This window comes from Eubalaena glacialis, chromosome 11, assembly GCF_028564815.1.
Source record: "Eubalaena glacialis isolate mEubGla1 chromosome 11, mEubGla1.1.hap2.+ XY, whole genome shotgun sequence".
Taxonomy (NCBI): domain Eukaryota; kingdom Metazoa; phylum Chordata; class Mammalia; order Artiodactyla; family Balaenidae; genus Eubalaena; species Eubalaena glacialis.
Genome location: NC_083726.1, coordinates 111,549,115 through 111,564,012, shown reverse-complemented (window position 1 = coordinate 111,564,012; position 14,898 = coordinate 111,549,115). Strand labels below are relative to the sequence as shown.

The following is a 14,898-nucleotide window of genomic DNA, read 5'->3' as shown; positions in this document are numbered from 1 at the left end:
TGACCGTTTGTAGAAAGGGGATTGGTAACCTCAACTTAATAAGAATTATCACAGACCTAGAGAACAAATGTAGGGATACCAAGGGGGAAAGGGCGGGTGGGATGAATTGGGGGATTAGGATTGACATATATACACTATTGATACTATGTATAAAATAGATAACTAATGAGAACCTGTTGTATAGCACAGGGAACTCTACTCAGTGCTCTGTGGTGACCTAAATGGGAAGGAAATCCAAAAAAGAGGGGATATATGTATACATATAACTGATTCACTTTGCTGTACAGCAGAAACTAACACAACATTGTAAAGCAACTATACTCCAATAAAAATTCTAAAAAATAAAAAAAAAATTTTTTTAAAGCAAAAAGAAAAAAAAAAAGAATTATCATAACCATGAAATGGGATGAGGGAGGCCAGAAGAATAAGGTAAATTCTTCCAAAGTCTAGATTCCAAGATACTTGGAGAACGAAGAACTAGTCAAATAACCATCACCTATATTCTCACCTATTTTCAGTGTATTTCTATTACAGGACTCATGAATATATTTGAAATTCCATTCATTCGTTAGGTGATTAGCTGGACCCAATAAATTTAGGCTCATCAGAGTGCTTGCAAATAAGAACCGAAGTATTCTCGGCCCTAACTGGCTTCCCCAGTAACCCTCCACACTACATTCTGGTAGGAAAATGAATGAACTCATCACTCTGGTGTGTAATATTCCCCCTGGGGGATGGGTAAATGGCTAAGCTCACGGTTTTGGGGAAAAGGGTGGAGAACTGGCAATTTCATGAAAATGAAGCACTGGCTGTTCTCACAGACCAGCTGGAGCCACAGTGATGGGGCCGCAGGGGATCCCAGGCTGAAACCACAGCTGGGTTTCCTCCGGAAACAGGCAGCAGAGGGCGCTACCGAGCACGGTACAGTCGGAGGCCGCTGCCGGCGGAGGGAGCTGGTACCTGGGCGCTGAAGCCCTGGATTAGATGAAACCCAGAAGCTGGCAGGATGCCTGCGTCTAGCTCCCCATCGCTAAGCAGTCGAAAGGTTTCACCGAGGGCTGTCACTGTCTGTCAAGTCCCAGCTTTCAGGCTTGTTTTTAATGAGCCACGGCAGGGAAGGCCTTCTGTGTGAGAGAATGGAAACTCTAGGTCTCCGAGGATAAATCCCAGTCCCTCCACTGACTTGCCGCTAAGCTCTCCATTGGCAAGTGTCAACAGCGGCGACTCGCTCCCATCGACAATATTGGATAGTAATTTCTTAATAGTAAGTTCAGCCGTGCTAGCTTCACCTGGGCATGCGCTTGTTGGTAGCCGGAGAGTAAGGTTTATTTTAAGTCTTCTGGGTCAGACACGTGTTGGCTGCCTGGTGGAGGAGTTGCTGCTTTGGGAGAGGAGAGTACCTCTTAGAAAACAGACTCACGTGGAAAACAGTGGGTCTGCACAAAGTCTAGTAAAGAGCTTTGCTTCTAAGCCATTTCTGAGAAGACATGAGTTCTTCTCATATCTTTGCTGCGGAGGGTTTTTTTTTTTACACATAGAAGGGGGGGGCGGGAATCCTAGAACACCTAATCTCAATCAAAACTAGTCACTGCTAAAAGGTCAGGAGTAAAAAAGTATTAGCCACCAACCTGGCGCACTTTGAAACTTAAGGGCTGTGTACATTATTGGTTTTAAAATTAGAATGCAGTCAACTGTCAATCATTTGTACAAAATGGCAGCCATGGTACATGGATACTCCTCACCTCTTTTAAGTTTGAAGTCAGAATGCTCTATGTGTATTGGGTTGGGGTTTTTTGTTTCATCTTTTGGGTTTTTTGATGCAAGCAATTTGAACAGAATTCTGGAGAAATTCTGCCTTAGGATGACATTAAAAGGACTTTGTAGTCTCTGAAAGAGGCTGCCTCTAGACAAGCTGAAAGATGGGGGAAGCTCCCCCAGAATTGAAGTCAGGTCTGGGTCATTCACTAGCTGCATTAACCACAGATTCCTAGCTCGAAGTAACAGTGGCTATAAATGCAATGGTGTGTTTCTTCAATCTATCATTTTCTCTACGAAGCAGAAGGCTGATGAATGGGCTGACCATCAGGTGAACCAAGAGTCCAGAGTGGGTGGTGTTCTCAATGAGTGACCCACTGCTCACAGGTCAGGTGACACAGGGCTGTACTAGCCACAAAGGGAGGCAAATATTCAGGCAATTCAGACAGAACATCTGCTATTAAGGTCTCAGATCTAAACTAACCAATTTTTGAAAATATGGTTTAGATTAATCAGCTTTAAAAAAATGCTCCAGTCTTTCCTATGCGTGTAAGCAAATGGAGAACAAACGCAACCAACCCCTTGCTAAGTCAAGGAAGGTTCTATAGATGTATCGTGCACATATGGAATTATTATTTACAAGTGACGCTTGTGTCTCACATATCAAAGTCCTTGGCGATAAAAGGTATCATTTAAAGTTCCACATGATGTAAATTTTCTGGTTTTGATACTGTACTGTAGTTATATAAGACATAATCACTGGCGGAAACTGGATGAAGGGTACCCTGGGCCCTCTGCACTATCTTTACCACCTCCTGTGAATCTACATTGTTTTCAAAATAAAGCATTTTTTAAAGTGATACACAGATACTAAATTCCAGGCTTAATGCCAAAATTAGAAACCTTTAAAATAATCCCAGGAAGAGTGCAAGTTTTTAATCATGCTTAGGAGTGGCTGATAGACACAGACCCTAGAAGAGTACGAATTCGTTTGGATTCAGTATTGGGACTTACAGGCTATTCCTCTGTTGATGAGGATTGGTAGTTTGTGAGTTTTCGTCAGGTGTAGAGCTTGGACTTTTGATAGACATACAATTATGATTAAGGAGCAGTTCTCAAAAACTTCTTCATAGTATGCTTAAGTTTTTCTATTTACACCTTCCTGATTTGCCACATCTGACTCTGCAAAACTGGCAACCAAAATTTCAAATTTTGTAACAGCCAATTTCAAACTTTTTTGTTATAGAAAGTTAAAAAACAGTTTAAAAAAAATTTACCACAGATTCCAGTAATGCGAGTATACACGTACCCGCTCCCTACAAAAACACTTATATCACTAAATTAACTGTCATGAAACAATTCTGATACTTCCTTCTCGTGATGACTACTAATATTATATTTCATTCTACTCTGTCCTACCTTATTCTAGTTCATTTAAAAGGTAATGATTAAATTGATTCTATAATCCATTAATGGGCTGCTATCCACAGTTTGTAAAACGTCACACACTCCAGGATGTCTGCAATGATAATGATCACATATTACATGCACCTAAACCTGCACATATATGAGTGTCCATGCATGTGCACAGATAAATGACTTTGCAGCTTGTGTAGACCATGGTCATTTCCAGCCGCAGTGGTCACTGTCACATGCATTCCTGTGTGGAGAACCAGGGCACAAGTTCTAAGTCCTGATGTAAACCAGCACACAGATGCCCTACCCGCCGCGCTGAGTTGGTTCGAGGTGCATGGTATGGAGTCCTCAGCTGGGATCAACCTGCGGCCCAGCTCCCCTGGGATCACAACTGGGCAACTGAGCCGTTTTTTTCTGAGACTGAACCAGGTAGGGCCAGTTGGAGCACCTGGGCTGCAGAGGAGGGTAAGAGCCCTCAGGAAGACTGCACCACTTACTGGAAAAAGCAAAGACCTTGGAGCAGGTGGAACTCAAATCCCACCCTGACAATTATTAATTGCTGAAGTTGGACAAGTGACCTCAGGTAGCATCCATGTCTCTGTCTCTCTGAGGTGAGAATACCTATTGTTGACAACACTGATCTCTACAGGATCAAAGAAACAGCACACAGAAACCACCTAGCACCATGCCTGGTACAACTAAGACCAGGAATTTGGTAAGTATTCGTTCTTCCCTCGTGCTGCGGAAGGCAGAGCCCAGAAAACATAGCTCTTGTGACAAAGGTCCCAGAATGCCAGTCCCAAACCCTGAAAGGATGACACCAGAGTTTTTATACACAAACATATCCAAACCCTTGTCTCACATACCGAGGTATTGAGCTTTATTCTAACTACTGACACGGCCATCTCCAGTGTCCCTAATTTGCAAGAGCTTTTCTATAGAGTGACATAATGGAAGATCACCTGGTTCCTGCCACTGGTGGATACGCTTTCCTCAAAGAGCACAGCTCTTGCCCATTTCTTCAGGGTGGCCCCGACTTCCCCCATCCCTACCCCCAACTGTCGTGGACACCTGCAGGCTGCCCAGTGTCCCCATAGCCCGGGCTACTGAGAGAGCATCCCTGCTGGCACAGTGTCATCCTGCCCCAAAGCCACGACTGGCTGACCCAGAGCCTCTACCTAAGCCAAAAGGAGTCAACAGGACTTTTTCACTTGGGACCAATCGAGTATAAAGCTCTAAGGTATGACACCCATGAGCTACAAGCAGCAGTGTTTACATCCAATGGAGAAACTCTGCAGTGAAACAAATAAATACTAGAAAGAATCAGAGACAGGCTGTAAACAGAAGGAGTCGCTATTTCCATAGTCCCTTGGGCTAGCCACGTGCCTGCCACTGGGTCCCCTGAGGGCCCCCCGAAACCCTGAGGATAAATTCCGTTTTTTTGCGTACGTTAGTTCATATGCATTTCTATCACTTGCAACTGAAAGAGTATTAAAATACACAAATGAGGGAATTCCCTGGTAGTCCAGTGGTTAAGACTCCCTGCTTCCACTGCAGGTGGCCTGGGTTCAATCCCTGGTCGGGGAACTAAGATCCCGCATGGCTCGAGGCATGGCCAAAAAAAAAAAAAAAAGTAAAAGGCATAAAGAATGCTTCAGTTTGCAAAGCCAGTTCTGGAGATGGCAAGAGATTTAAAATCTAAATATTGGCTAAGTGTCTCAAACTCTATTTCCACATATGTTGATTCATTCAACAGTAATTTATTAATACTTTGCTGTGTGCCAGACGCTGTCTACTTTAGTCCTCACAACACCACCATGAAGTAGGTGTTATTATGACCATTTCACAGCCAAGGAAACCAAGAGTCAGGGAGTGAGGTACCCAGTCACATATCTACTATGTAACACATTCAGTCCTAAAGGATGCTCTTTTTAAGTCCCTATTTTCTTTGTAGGATCTCTCTTCTCCATCAGGATCAGCCTTTGTTCCATGTCTTGGATCCCCAAGAGCCCCGCTACAGGGCCTGTCACCTCCTGCAGTCTCTGACATCCTGAGCCAGAGGTGAGGCTTCGTCAGCTCCAGAGCTGCCTGCTTCTTCAGACAGCCTCACTGCATTTTATCCCAGCAGCGTTTGACCACATAGATGCCATCTCTATCCAATACCACTCAACACTTCCTGCCTTGGGTCATCTGGGAAACCAAAGGGAAAAAGTCATGAAATTGAGGGGAAAAAAAGCTTTTCTCAGGCATGATTTCTTTTTCATCAGTTATCAGACCCTGGTCCTGGAGAAGAGCTTGACCAGGAAAGGAAGTGGCCACACCCAGCGTGGCTCTGAGCTGTTCCCAGAATCTGTTGCTCCCAGACCTCTCAAGAGGGAAGTGACAAGTGACCTGCTGTGTGGTAAGGAAAGCAGGAAGAAGGACAGAGGGTGAGGCTTTGGAAGGAGGTGTCTGAAATGTACAATGTACTTGCCACTGGGGTGAAATTCCAAACGACTGACAGGTGGGAACTGAGCCTTTTCCGTTAAAACCAACTCACCTGGGAATATCTTCTTTGATCGTTGCACATCCATAAAGAAACACGATGACCCCGATGACAGATGACGGGATGAGGAAGGATGTATATAATCCCAGCCAGGCAAAGTACAGTCCAATTTTTTCTCCAAAATACTTTCTGGAAAAGGAAGAAAATAAAACATACTGAGAAGATCATAGAGTTTCCTTCTTTCTGTTTGCTCTAAACCTGAGGATGGGTTGAAAAAAATGGAAAGGGACAAAAGTTACATGGGGAAGAGGGGACCTCAGCACAAGGAATCAACAACTGGTCTTTTCTGAAGTGAATCACATTCCATTAGAATCACATATACACACCTGTCCTGGCTGTTCGTGTAAAGTAGCTGCAAGAAGGAATCCAGCCCTAACAGCAAACTGAAAAACATGCCATACATTTTGGCATCTTTACCAGACAAACATGAATAACATATTGGCATTTCATGAGTGCCATAATACTCAACCCACAGAAAAACACACCTTTTTGAAACTAGCTTATTTAAACAAAACACACAAATTTGGGGGCATGTATACTGATATATACAAACCAACATAGATACACTCATAGAAAAATGACAGGGAGAAATTCGATAAAATATGAGTCATGGTTTCTTTAGCTGATGGGATAATGGGTGGTTTTTATTTCTTTTTTTTTTTTAATCTTTCTGCATTTTTTAACTCTCTATTTTGTTCATGAATTACTTTTATAATAAAAAATGATTTCTTTTAAAAAGAAAAGGTACTAACCCATACCTTTTTGTTCCCCACTTCATAAAGTTAGTAAATGACCACATAAAGCCTCTAAAAAGGGGTTTTCCTTTTCCCTTAGATGAATATTGATTATGGATGCCTGATGAGAAAAATACAACCCACAGAGGAGACGTATATTCTATTTCTCACGAGCCTCTGATATAAACCACAGGAGGGAAATGGGAACCCAGCCCACCCATTGATGGAAGGACTAGAGAATAAGGGGAACAAATAAAATCTGTGTATCCACCACCAGAACGCTTTTTCCATTTAGGATGAAGACACTGCCAGGAAATGTAGCTTCCACCCTAACAACAAAAATCTGTTACATCAGAACTTTTCGTGAGCCCGTCAGGGAGTGGACGTTGCAAGGTAACCAGGTGAGCTGAATTTTTTAAAAAACGACAAGCTCCTTCAAGGCAAGATGGCACACATGGCAGTTTCGTGTTTGGCAGAGCATGGGAAGGAAAGGCAGTCACCATAAAAGTGAGTGAGGAGGCTTCCCTGGTGGCGCAGTGGTTGAGAATCTGCCTGCCAATGCAGGGGACACGGGTTCGAGCCCTGGTCCGGGAAGATCCCACATGCCGCAGAGCGGCTAAGCCCGTGTGCCACAGCTACTGAGCCTGTGCGTCTGGAGCCTGTGCTCCGCAACAAGAGAGGCCACGATAGTGAGAGGCCCGCGCACCGCGATGAAGAGTGGCCCCCACTTGCCGCAACTAGAGAAAGCCCTCGCACAGAAACAAAGACCCAACACAGCCAAAAACAAATTAATTAATTTTAAAAAAAAAAAAAGGTTTGTTCCTTAAAAAAAAAAAAAAAAAAAATTAGTGTTAGGATTAAGGCTGGATTCAGATGTGCAAAACGGTTCAAGGTCACTGGGTCTTTTCAGGTTTTTTAAAAGTCTCTGGCTTAAATATTCACTCAATTCAAGGTCCAAGCTCCCATCAGAACGGTCTCTTCCAGCACAATGAGTCTCCCCCACCAGCCCCTTTATAAGGCAGCATCTAGGCGAGGAGGACGTGTGTGCATCCTTACCATGGGGGCAGGGAGGCAGCTTCTGGGGAAGGCTGTCCCCCGGAATGTCCTGGGCTCGACCTCGGAGCCCCGTGCTGGTCTCTGCTGCTCAGAGCTGAGCTGGGCTGGGTGGGCCCCCAGGCCAGCAGGGTCCTACGGGGGCATCCAGCAGACACCTACGGCTCGAGCTGCCTCTTCCTGGTCCCAGCCCCTGCGCCTCCTCAGGTCGGCCGGGCCATGAGAACCTCTGGACCCTCCAGGCCCTATTTGCGGGCTGTGGGCTGTAGGGGACGCTATTTCAGGCCCACGTACCTAGACGCCTCCCTCGGCTGTTCCCAGTCAGCTGCCCCGGGCAGCACCAGGATGCGCTGGCGTGAGGCTGGGCTCTGGGCTTCTCTATAGGACCTGTTTCCTAAGGCTACACCCTAAGATGAGGTGAAAACACTGAACACTAGGATTCACCCCGAATATCTAAGTGTCTCCATTCCTCTCGCCTCTACTCCCGCTCCTAATCCGGAGTGCTTGACCCCAAGATAGGGAGGGGCCAGAAGAATGACCTCTTGACTCCTACCCTTCTGTGCGCTTGTTCTTCTCTCCTTATAACAACCTCCCCTCATTGGAAAAGCGTATTTTCCCTTCCTGGATGATGGGACTTCCCCCGTGTCTTATCCCCTCCAGCCCCACTCCCACCCCATTCCTAGAGAGTATGTGCCTCCCCCTTACCTGCCCCGGGGTGGGGAGAGGGGGTGGCAGAAAGGCTGCTGGAAAAGAAACCCAAGAAGAGAATCTATATCAAAGGGATTTCCACACTCTGGGGGGGCAGATATATTTGCTAAAGAATGGTGTTGATCAGTTTCTTTCCCCAGGACCCACCATCCCAGGACCTGCGGCACATGGTCCTTCTGTGCAGTGAGTACAGACGTGCCCGTGAGAAAGGATCCCCACGCCGCAGTCACAGGATGGCAGGTTCCCCAGGACTCTCCCTCAACCTGCCTCCCAAAGTCTGCCTTCTCATCATCGGCCTGACAATCCAGGGCCCGAACCCAGCCCTGTGTGTGGTTGGGAAGAACAGCTGGATTGTCACCCCTCTGACAGAGCTGACAGCAGGAACCGGGCTGCATCTGCGTCTGCGGGGCACAAGCCAGCAGACACAGCCGCTGGCTCCTCTGATCAACCATCGGAGGCCAGGAGACTCTGAGTTCTTAGCCGTCCCAGGGAGGCCAAGAGAAGGCCCCCTTCTGGAAAGAAAATTTTGCTAATATGGGGCAAATTCAGAAAGTACAATGAAAAGGGGCTGGGCTCAGGCTGGCAGGGCTGTGAAAATCAGGCTTAGCTCGAGTCCTAACATTAGGAGACAACACAGACGCCAGCGAACGGGATGGGAGCTGCTCTGAAGTTCCAGAGGGAAAAAGGTACTCCTGGGAATCAGAGCACCCTAAGTCTTTAACACTCTCCTGTGAGACTTCTGTCAAGTGCCTCCCTCTCCCCTGCCAAGTCCTCTCGTTTAAAAGGCCTCCAAATAAAGAACAGGCTACAAAGCAAGAGGATCTGCGGGGCCAGGCTGATGGGATGCAGGACCAGGACCAGGGGCCAGAATCGGCAGGGCTGACGTGGTCCATCCCAGGCCCTGCACATAGCAGATGTGTTCAGAGGGGCAAACAGGACCAAAGACCCAAGAGGGCCAGGGGCCAGATGTGCGGGGCATCCGGTCCAGGGGCAACTAGAGAAGGGAGGTGCAAGTGGCAGGTGGAAAAGCCAGGCAGACGAGAAGTCAAAGCTGAGAAAGTAAGTTAAAGCAAGAGAAACGAGGCAGGAAGAAATCAAGCTTCCAGAAACCAAAGCCTCGGCAGGATCGTCTTCAGAATCCAGGAGAAACACTAAAGGCATGTTCTGACCCGAGTCTTTCTACTGCTTTGTGTGTTTCCTTCAGTGGGTGGGTGGTAGCCATGCCTCCCCATCCCAAAATAAAATAAAATAGCTTCGTCCCAGGGGCTCTGCCTAACGCTTTGGGTGCATTATCTCTAATGATCCTCACAAGAATCCTGTGAAAGGATACAGGGCTTGGCAAGCAAATGGAGTCCTTGGATGAATGAAAAGGTTCCTTCCTCTGGGAATGCACGGCCCTACATAGAGGTATGAGGCTTGGGGAGCAGAGCGTGGTCGGGATTTCAGGCTCCACAAGCCCCCTCAGCCAGGGACCCATGGGCAAGGCACGAAATTCACAAGCCTACATGGCAGTCCTAGAAACAGGCATTATAGCCCCATCTAATAAATGAGCAAATGCAAACGTAAAGATGGAATACCTTGGTGAAGCCATTAGGTTGCAGACAATCCAAAAACTCTCATCTGTTAAAGTCCAAAAGCCCCCGCTCTTAACTACCACACCACATCGCAAAGCAAAGAACAACATCTTATAAGATAAGAGTTAACAGCAATGGCTGTAGATTCCCAATGACCCTAAAACAGTTAAGAAAAGCTCATTTCCCAGTTATCAGATTTATCCCCAGTTCATGGGATGGAACCAGGGAAAAGCAAAGTATTTGTGTTTTTCCACGTTGTTGGTTTCCAATCTCACGATTCCACCAGCCTACTTGGCATTTCCCAATGGATGGCTCGAGGTCAACGATGCCAAGGTGGAACTCTGGGTTTCTCTGCCACCCCTGACACACTTAAATTGCCCTCCCCCATCTTCCGAATTTAAGTGTGCAGAACCCCAATCCAGATGCTCTGGACAAAGACACGGAAGTAATCATTGTTGAGTCTGTTTATCACAATCCACATCCAATCCTATAGACGCTACTTTCAAAAATGCACCAAATCCAACCACGCCTCCCCCTCTCCATCACTCACACCCTGGACCAACCGCTGTCATCCCTCACCCGGGTCACTTCCACCCGTGCCCCTGAAATCTCTTTGCTACACAGAAGCCAGAAGAATCCTTTTAGAAATCTGTCGGATTTGTGCATTCCTCTTCTTGAGATGGTTTTAGGACTTTATATCACATGTACAATGAAACCCAAAATTGTTTTCATGACCTACAAGGTCCTATTTGTTCTGGCACCAGACCTCTGACCGCCTTGAAACAAATCCTGCTTCGGTTTCTCCTGCTGTCCCCCTCTGTGGCTTGGTTCCAGCTCACGGATCCTTACTGTCGCTCAAACACACCCCATCTGCTTGCACCTCAGGGCCTTTGCTGTGGCTGTGCCCTCTGCCTGGAACCCCGTCCTCACACTTTCACATTCATGTCCTCACTTCCTCAGTTTCTGCTCCAGCGTCGCCTCCTCAGAAAGGCCTCCTGGGTTCACCCCATCCCAAAGGGCGCCTAACCTCTCCTCTTGCTGCATTTTTATTCGTAACACTTAACGTTAACATTTTTTCTAAATTTGTGTTTTTAATCCATCTCCACTGCTAGAATGTAAGCTTCATGAGGGCAGACCATTGTTCCCTTAGTCCCTAGAATGTGCCTGGCACATAGCAGTAGCTTAATAAGCATTTGTTTAATGGATGCTAAGTCCTGACAATAACCCTATTAGGTGGTTACTGGGGCTGTCCTTCTTCTTTGCGTAAGCTGAGCACAGCTCAGAGAAATTGAGAAACTTGTGTAAAGTCGCACAGCTAACGAGAGAAGAATCCAGACTCCAACTCAGAGAGGCCTGATTTCAAGCCTGCACTTTACCCCTGATGTGTAACTCTTGGGTAACACAGTAGAGGACAATGCAGACTTGAGCCTCCCAGTTTACAAAGTATTATGATTTATTTTCTAGGATTTGAATAAAATACTGAAAGGGACCCTAAGGATCAACTAAAGTGGAATTCTCCTCTCACTGGTTTACAAAACCCTATGACCTCCAGAAGCTCATTCACATCAAAAAAAGGCAGTGATGGCATCTGTTCCAATTTCCATTTGTAAAAAAGCAATACATAAAATAATTATTTAGACATTTTCTGTTTATTAATGAGCAGCGTGAGAGCTTCCAAGAACACATCACATGGTGATTAGAGGCACATGCTCACACCTAGTCCCCCAGCCATTTATCACCTAGTAGTTTTAGCCATTTTACATTGTTTTCATTTTCATTCTTAAATATTGTTTATTCTTTACCCACAACCAATCTTCAAATAAAGATGGAAACATAAGGAACACTGATGGTGAAATATAACGTGTTAATGCAGAGCCTAAAAATGGCAAGAAAGAATTCAATTGCCTCTACGTGATATTCACACAGATCCATATATTTTATACAACTGATCAAAATTATTATATGATATAGAAAGATATTCTCATTACCAAAATCAGTGATAGAGGAGGGGGAGCTATTATATCCAATTATACCCAATTGGCTTTTCATTTATTGAGAGTTAGACTGTCAGAGGACATGGCCAAGATGACAGGGTAGGAAGACCCTGAGTTCACCTCCTCCCAGGAGCACACAAAAATTACAACAATTCACAGAGCAACTACTGATGAGAAAGACCAGAATCTAGCAGAAAAGATCATCAGCAACTAAAGATATAAAGAAGGAACCACAATGACATGGGCAGGAGGGGCCGAGACCCCGTATAGTCCAATCCACCACCCCCCCGCCCCAGGTAGGCAACCCACAAACAGGAGGAAAATGACAACTGCAGAGGTTCTCCATGAGGAGTGAGGGGTCCAAGCCCCACATCAGGCTCCCCAGCCTGGGGGTCCTGCCCTGGGAAGACAAGCCCCCAGAATGTTTGGCTTTGAAGGCCACCAAGGCTTACCTCCAGGAGAGCCAGAGGGCTGTGGGAAACACAGACTCCACTCTTAAAGGATGCACACAAAACCTCACGCACTCCAGGACCCCACGGCAGAAGCAGTAATTTGAAAGGAGCCTGGGCCAGACCCACCTGCTGATCTTGGAGAGCCTCCTGGAGAGGCAGGAGGTGACTGGAGCTCACCCTGGGGGCAGAGACACTGGCGGCAGCCCATCTTGGGAGCTCCTTCTATCACGAGAACACTAGAACTGGCGAGCGCCATTATGGAATCCTCCCTCTAGCTTATTAGGGCCAGGACCTGGCCCTCCCCACCAACCTGCTGGCATCGGTACTGGGACGCCTCAGGACAAGCGAAGCAACCAGCTGAACAGGGACACGGTCCCACCCACCAGCAGGCTGGCTGCCTTAAGACCTCCTGAGACTACACCTGCCCCAAGACCTAGCCCTACCCCACAAGGGTCCCAGGACCTAGCCCTACCCCATAAGGGTCCCAGGACCCAGCCCCACACACCAGTGCCCTAGCACAAGCCCCAGGACACCCAGGGCTCTGCAGCCAGAGCCTCCAAGACCTGGTTCTGCCCACCAGTGAGCTGGCACTAGCCTTGGGACCCTCTGGGCTTCAGTCCTGCACACCAGCTAGCCCACACCAGCTCCAGCACCCCTGGGCTCTGCGGCCAGAGACCCCAGGACCTGGTACCACCCACCAGTGGGCCAGCACTAGCCCCAATCTGGCCTCACCCACCAGCCCCAGGACCACCGCAGTCCTAAAGCCCACCATGTCAGGACCCAGCCCACTCACCAGCAGACTGGCACCTTGGGCCCCTCAAGCCAGCCACCCAGGGATCTGGCCAAACCCATCAGGGGACCAACACAAGTTCTGGGACACTCTGGATTCCACAGCCTGATGTGTCAGGAACCAGCCCTGCCCACAAGCCCTGCCCACCAATGGGCCAACATCAGCCCTGGGTCCCCCATGGCCCTGTAGCTAGAGACCTCCGGACCTGGCTCTGACCACCAGAGGACCAGCTCTAGCTCTGGGACACCTTGGTCCCTGGCCCCACCCACCAGCAGGCTGACATCAGCTCCAAGATACCCTGAACCCCTCAGCCAGCCAGCCCAGGATCCAGCCCCACTCACCAGCAGGCCAAAACCAGCTTTAAGACACCCCAGAACCTGAAGTTAGCCAGTTCTTCTCGGGTGTTAAGAGCCAGCCACACCCACTGGCAGGTCAGCACTAGATCCAGGACCTCCAACCCCACAACCGACCCACCCCGAACACATCCCCACCCACAAGCAGGCCAGCACTAGACCCAGGACCCTCCCAGGCTCAGCTGCCAGCCACCTTGTGACTGAGCCCTGCCCGTCAGCAGCCAGCAGCTTCCATACAAGGCATGGCCTGGCAACCAACTGGACTGGGGGGGGGTCACGCCTACCAGACCACCCACAGTAGTCAGCCCACCACAACAGAAGGATCCACACAGCCCACGTAAGGGGCACCCCTAGAGCATATATCTCTGGTGACCAGAGGGGAGTGCACTGCTGGGACACACAGGACCTCCCTTACAAAAGGCCACTTCTCCAAGGTTGGGAAACATAACCAACGTACCACATACACAGAAATAAAAACGGCAAATGAGGCAAAATGAGGCAACAGAGAAGTATACTCCAAATGAAAGAACAAGATAAAACCCTAGAAGAAGAACTAAGTGAAGAGGAGATAATCAATCTACCATATAAAAAGAACAAAGTAATGATTGTAAAGATGTTTAAAGAACTTGGGAGAAGACAGGATGAACAGAGTGAGAGAAGTTTAACAAAGAGTTAGACAATATAAAGAAGAACCAAACAGACATAAAGAACACAATAAGTGAAATGAAAAATACATTAGAAGGAATCAACAGTAGACTAGAAGATACAGAGGAATGGGTCAGTGAACTGGAAAAAAGACTTATGAAAATCACTCTGGCTGAAAAGAAGAAAGGAGATAAAGAAATGAGGACAGTTTAAGAGACCTCTGGGACAACGTGAAGTGTTCTAACATTCATATTATAGGGGTTCCAGGAGGAGAAAAGAGAAAGGGGCAGAGAACATATTTAAGACACAATAGCTGAAAGCTCCCCTAATCTGGGAAAGGAAACAGACATCCAGGTCCAGGAAATATAGGGAGTCCCAAACAGGATCAACCCAAAGACCACAATAAGACATATTGTAATTAAAATGGCAAAAATCAAAGATAAAGAGAAAATATTAAAAGCAGCAAGGGAAAAGCTACAAGGAACTCCCATTAGGCTATCAGCTGACTTTTCAGCAGAAACTCTGTAGGCCAGAAGGGAGTGGCACAATATATTTAAAGTGATGAAGGGAAAAACCTAAAACCAAAACCACTTTGCTTAGCAGGCTTTCATTCAGATTTGATGGAGGTATCAAAAGTTTTACAGATAAGCAAAAGCTAAAAGAGTTCAGCACTGCCAAACTAGCTTTGCAAGAAATGTTAAAGGGACTTCTCTAAGCAAAAAAGAAAAGGCCACAACTAGAAATACAAAAATTACAAAAGGAAAACTCTTATTGATAAAGGCAAATATACAATAAAAGTAGTAAATCAACCACGTATAAAGCTAGTAGAAAGTATAAAAGACAAAGAAGCAAAATCATCTACATTCACAACAAGTAGTT

General features: G+C 46.9%; 1 protein-coding gene across 1 annotated transcript in view; it reads right to left on the bottom strand.

The window, feature by feature from the left end:
* The window catches only part of ANO2 (anoctamin 2), a 347,350-nt gene that overhangs the window by 178,900 nt on the left and 153,552 nt on the right, over window positions 1–14,898 (bottom strand). Inside the window, exon 11 of the mRNA XM_061206693.1 lies at window positions 5,711–5,845. Within this exon, the coding sequence (XP_061062676.1) occupies window positions 5,711–5,845 (135 nt within the window). The remainder of the gene's footprint in view (window positions 1–5,710; window positions 5,846–14,898) is intronic.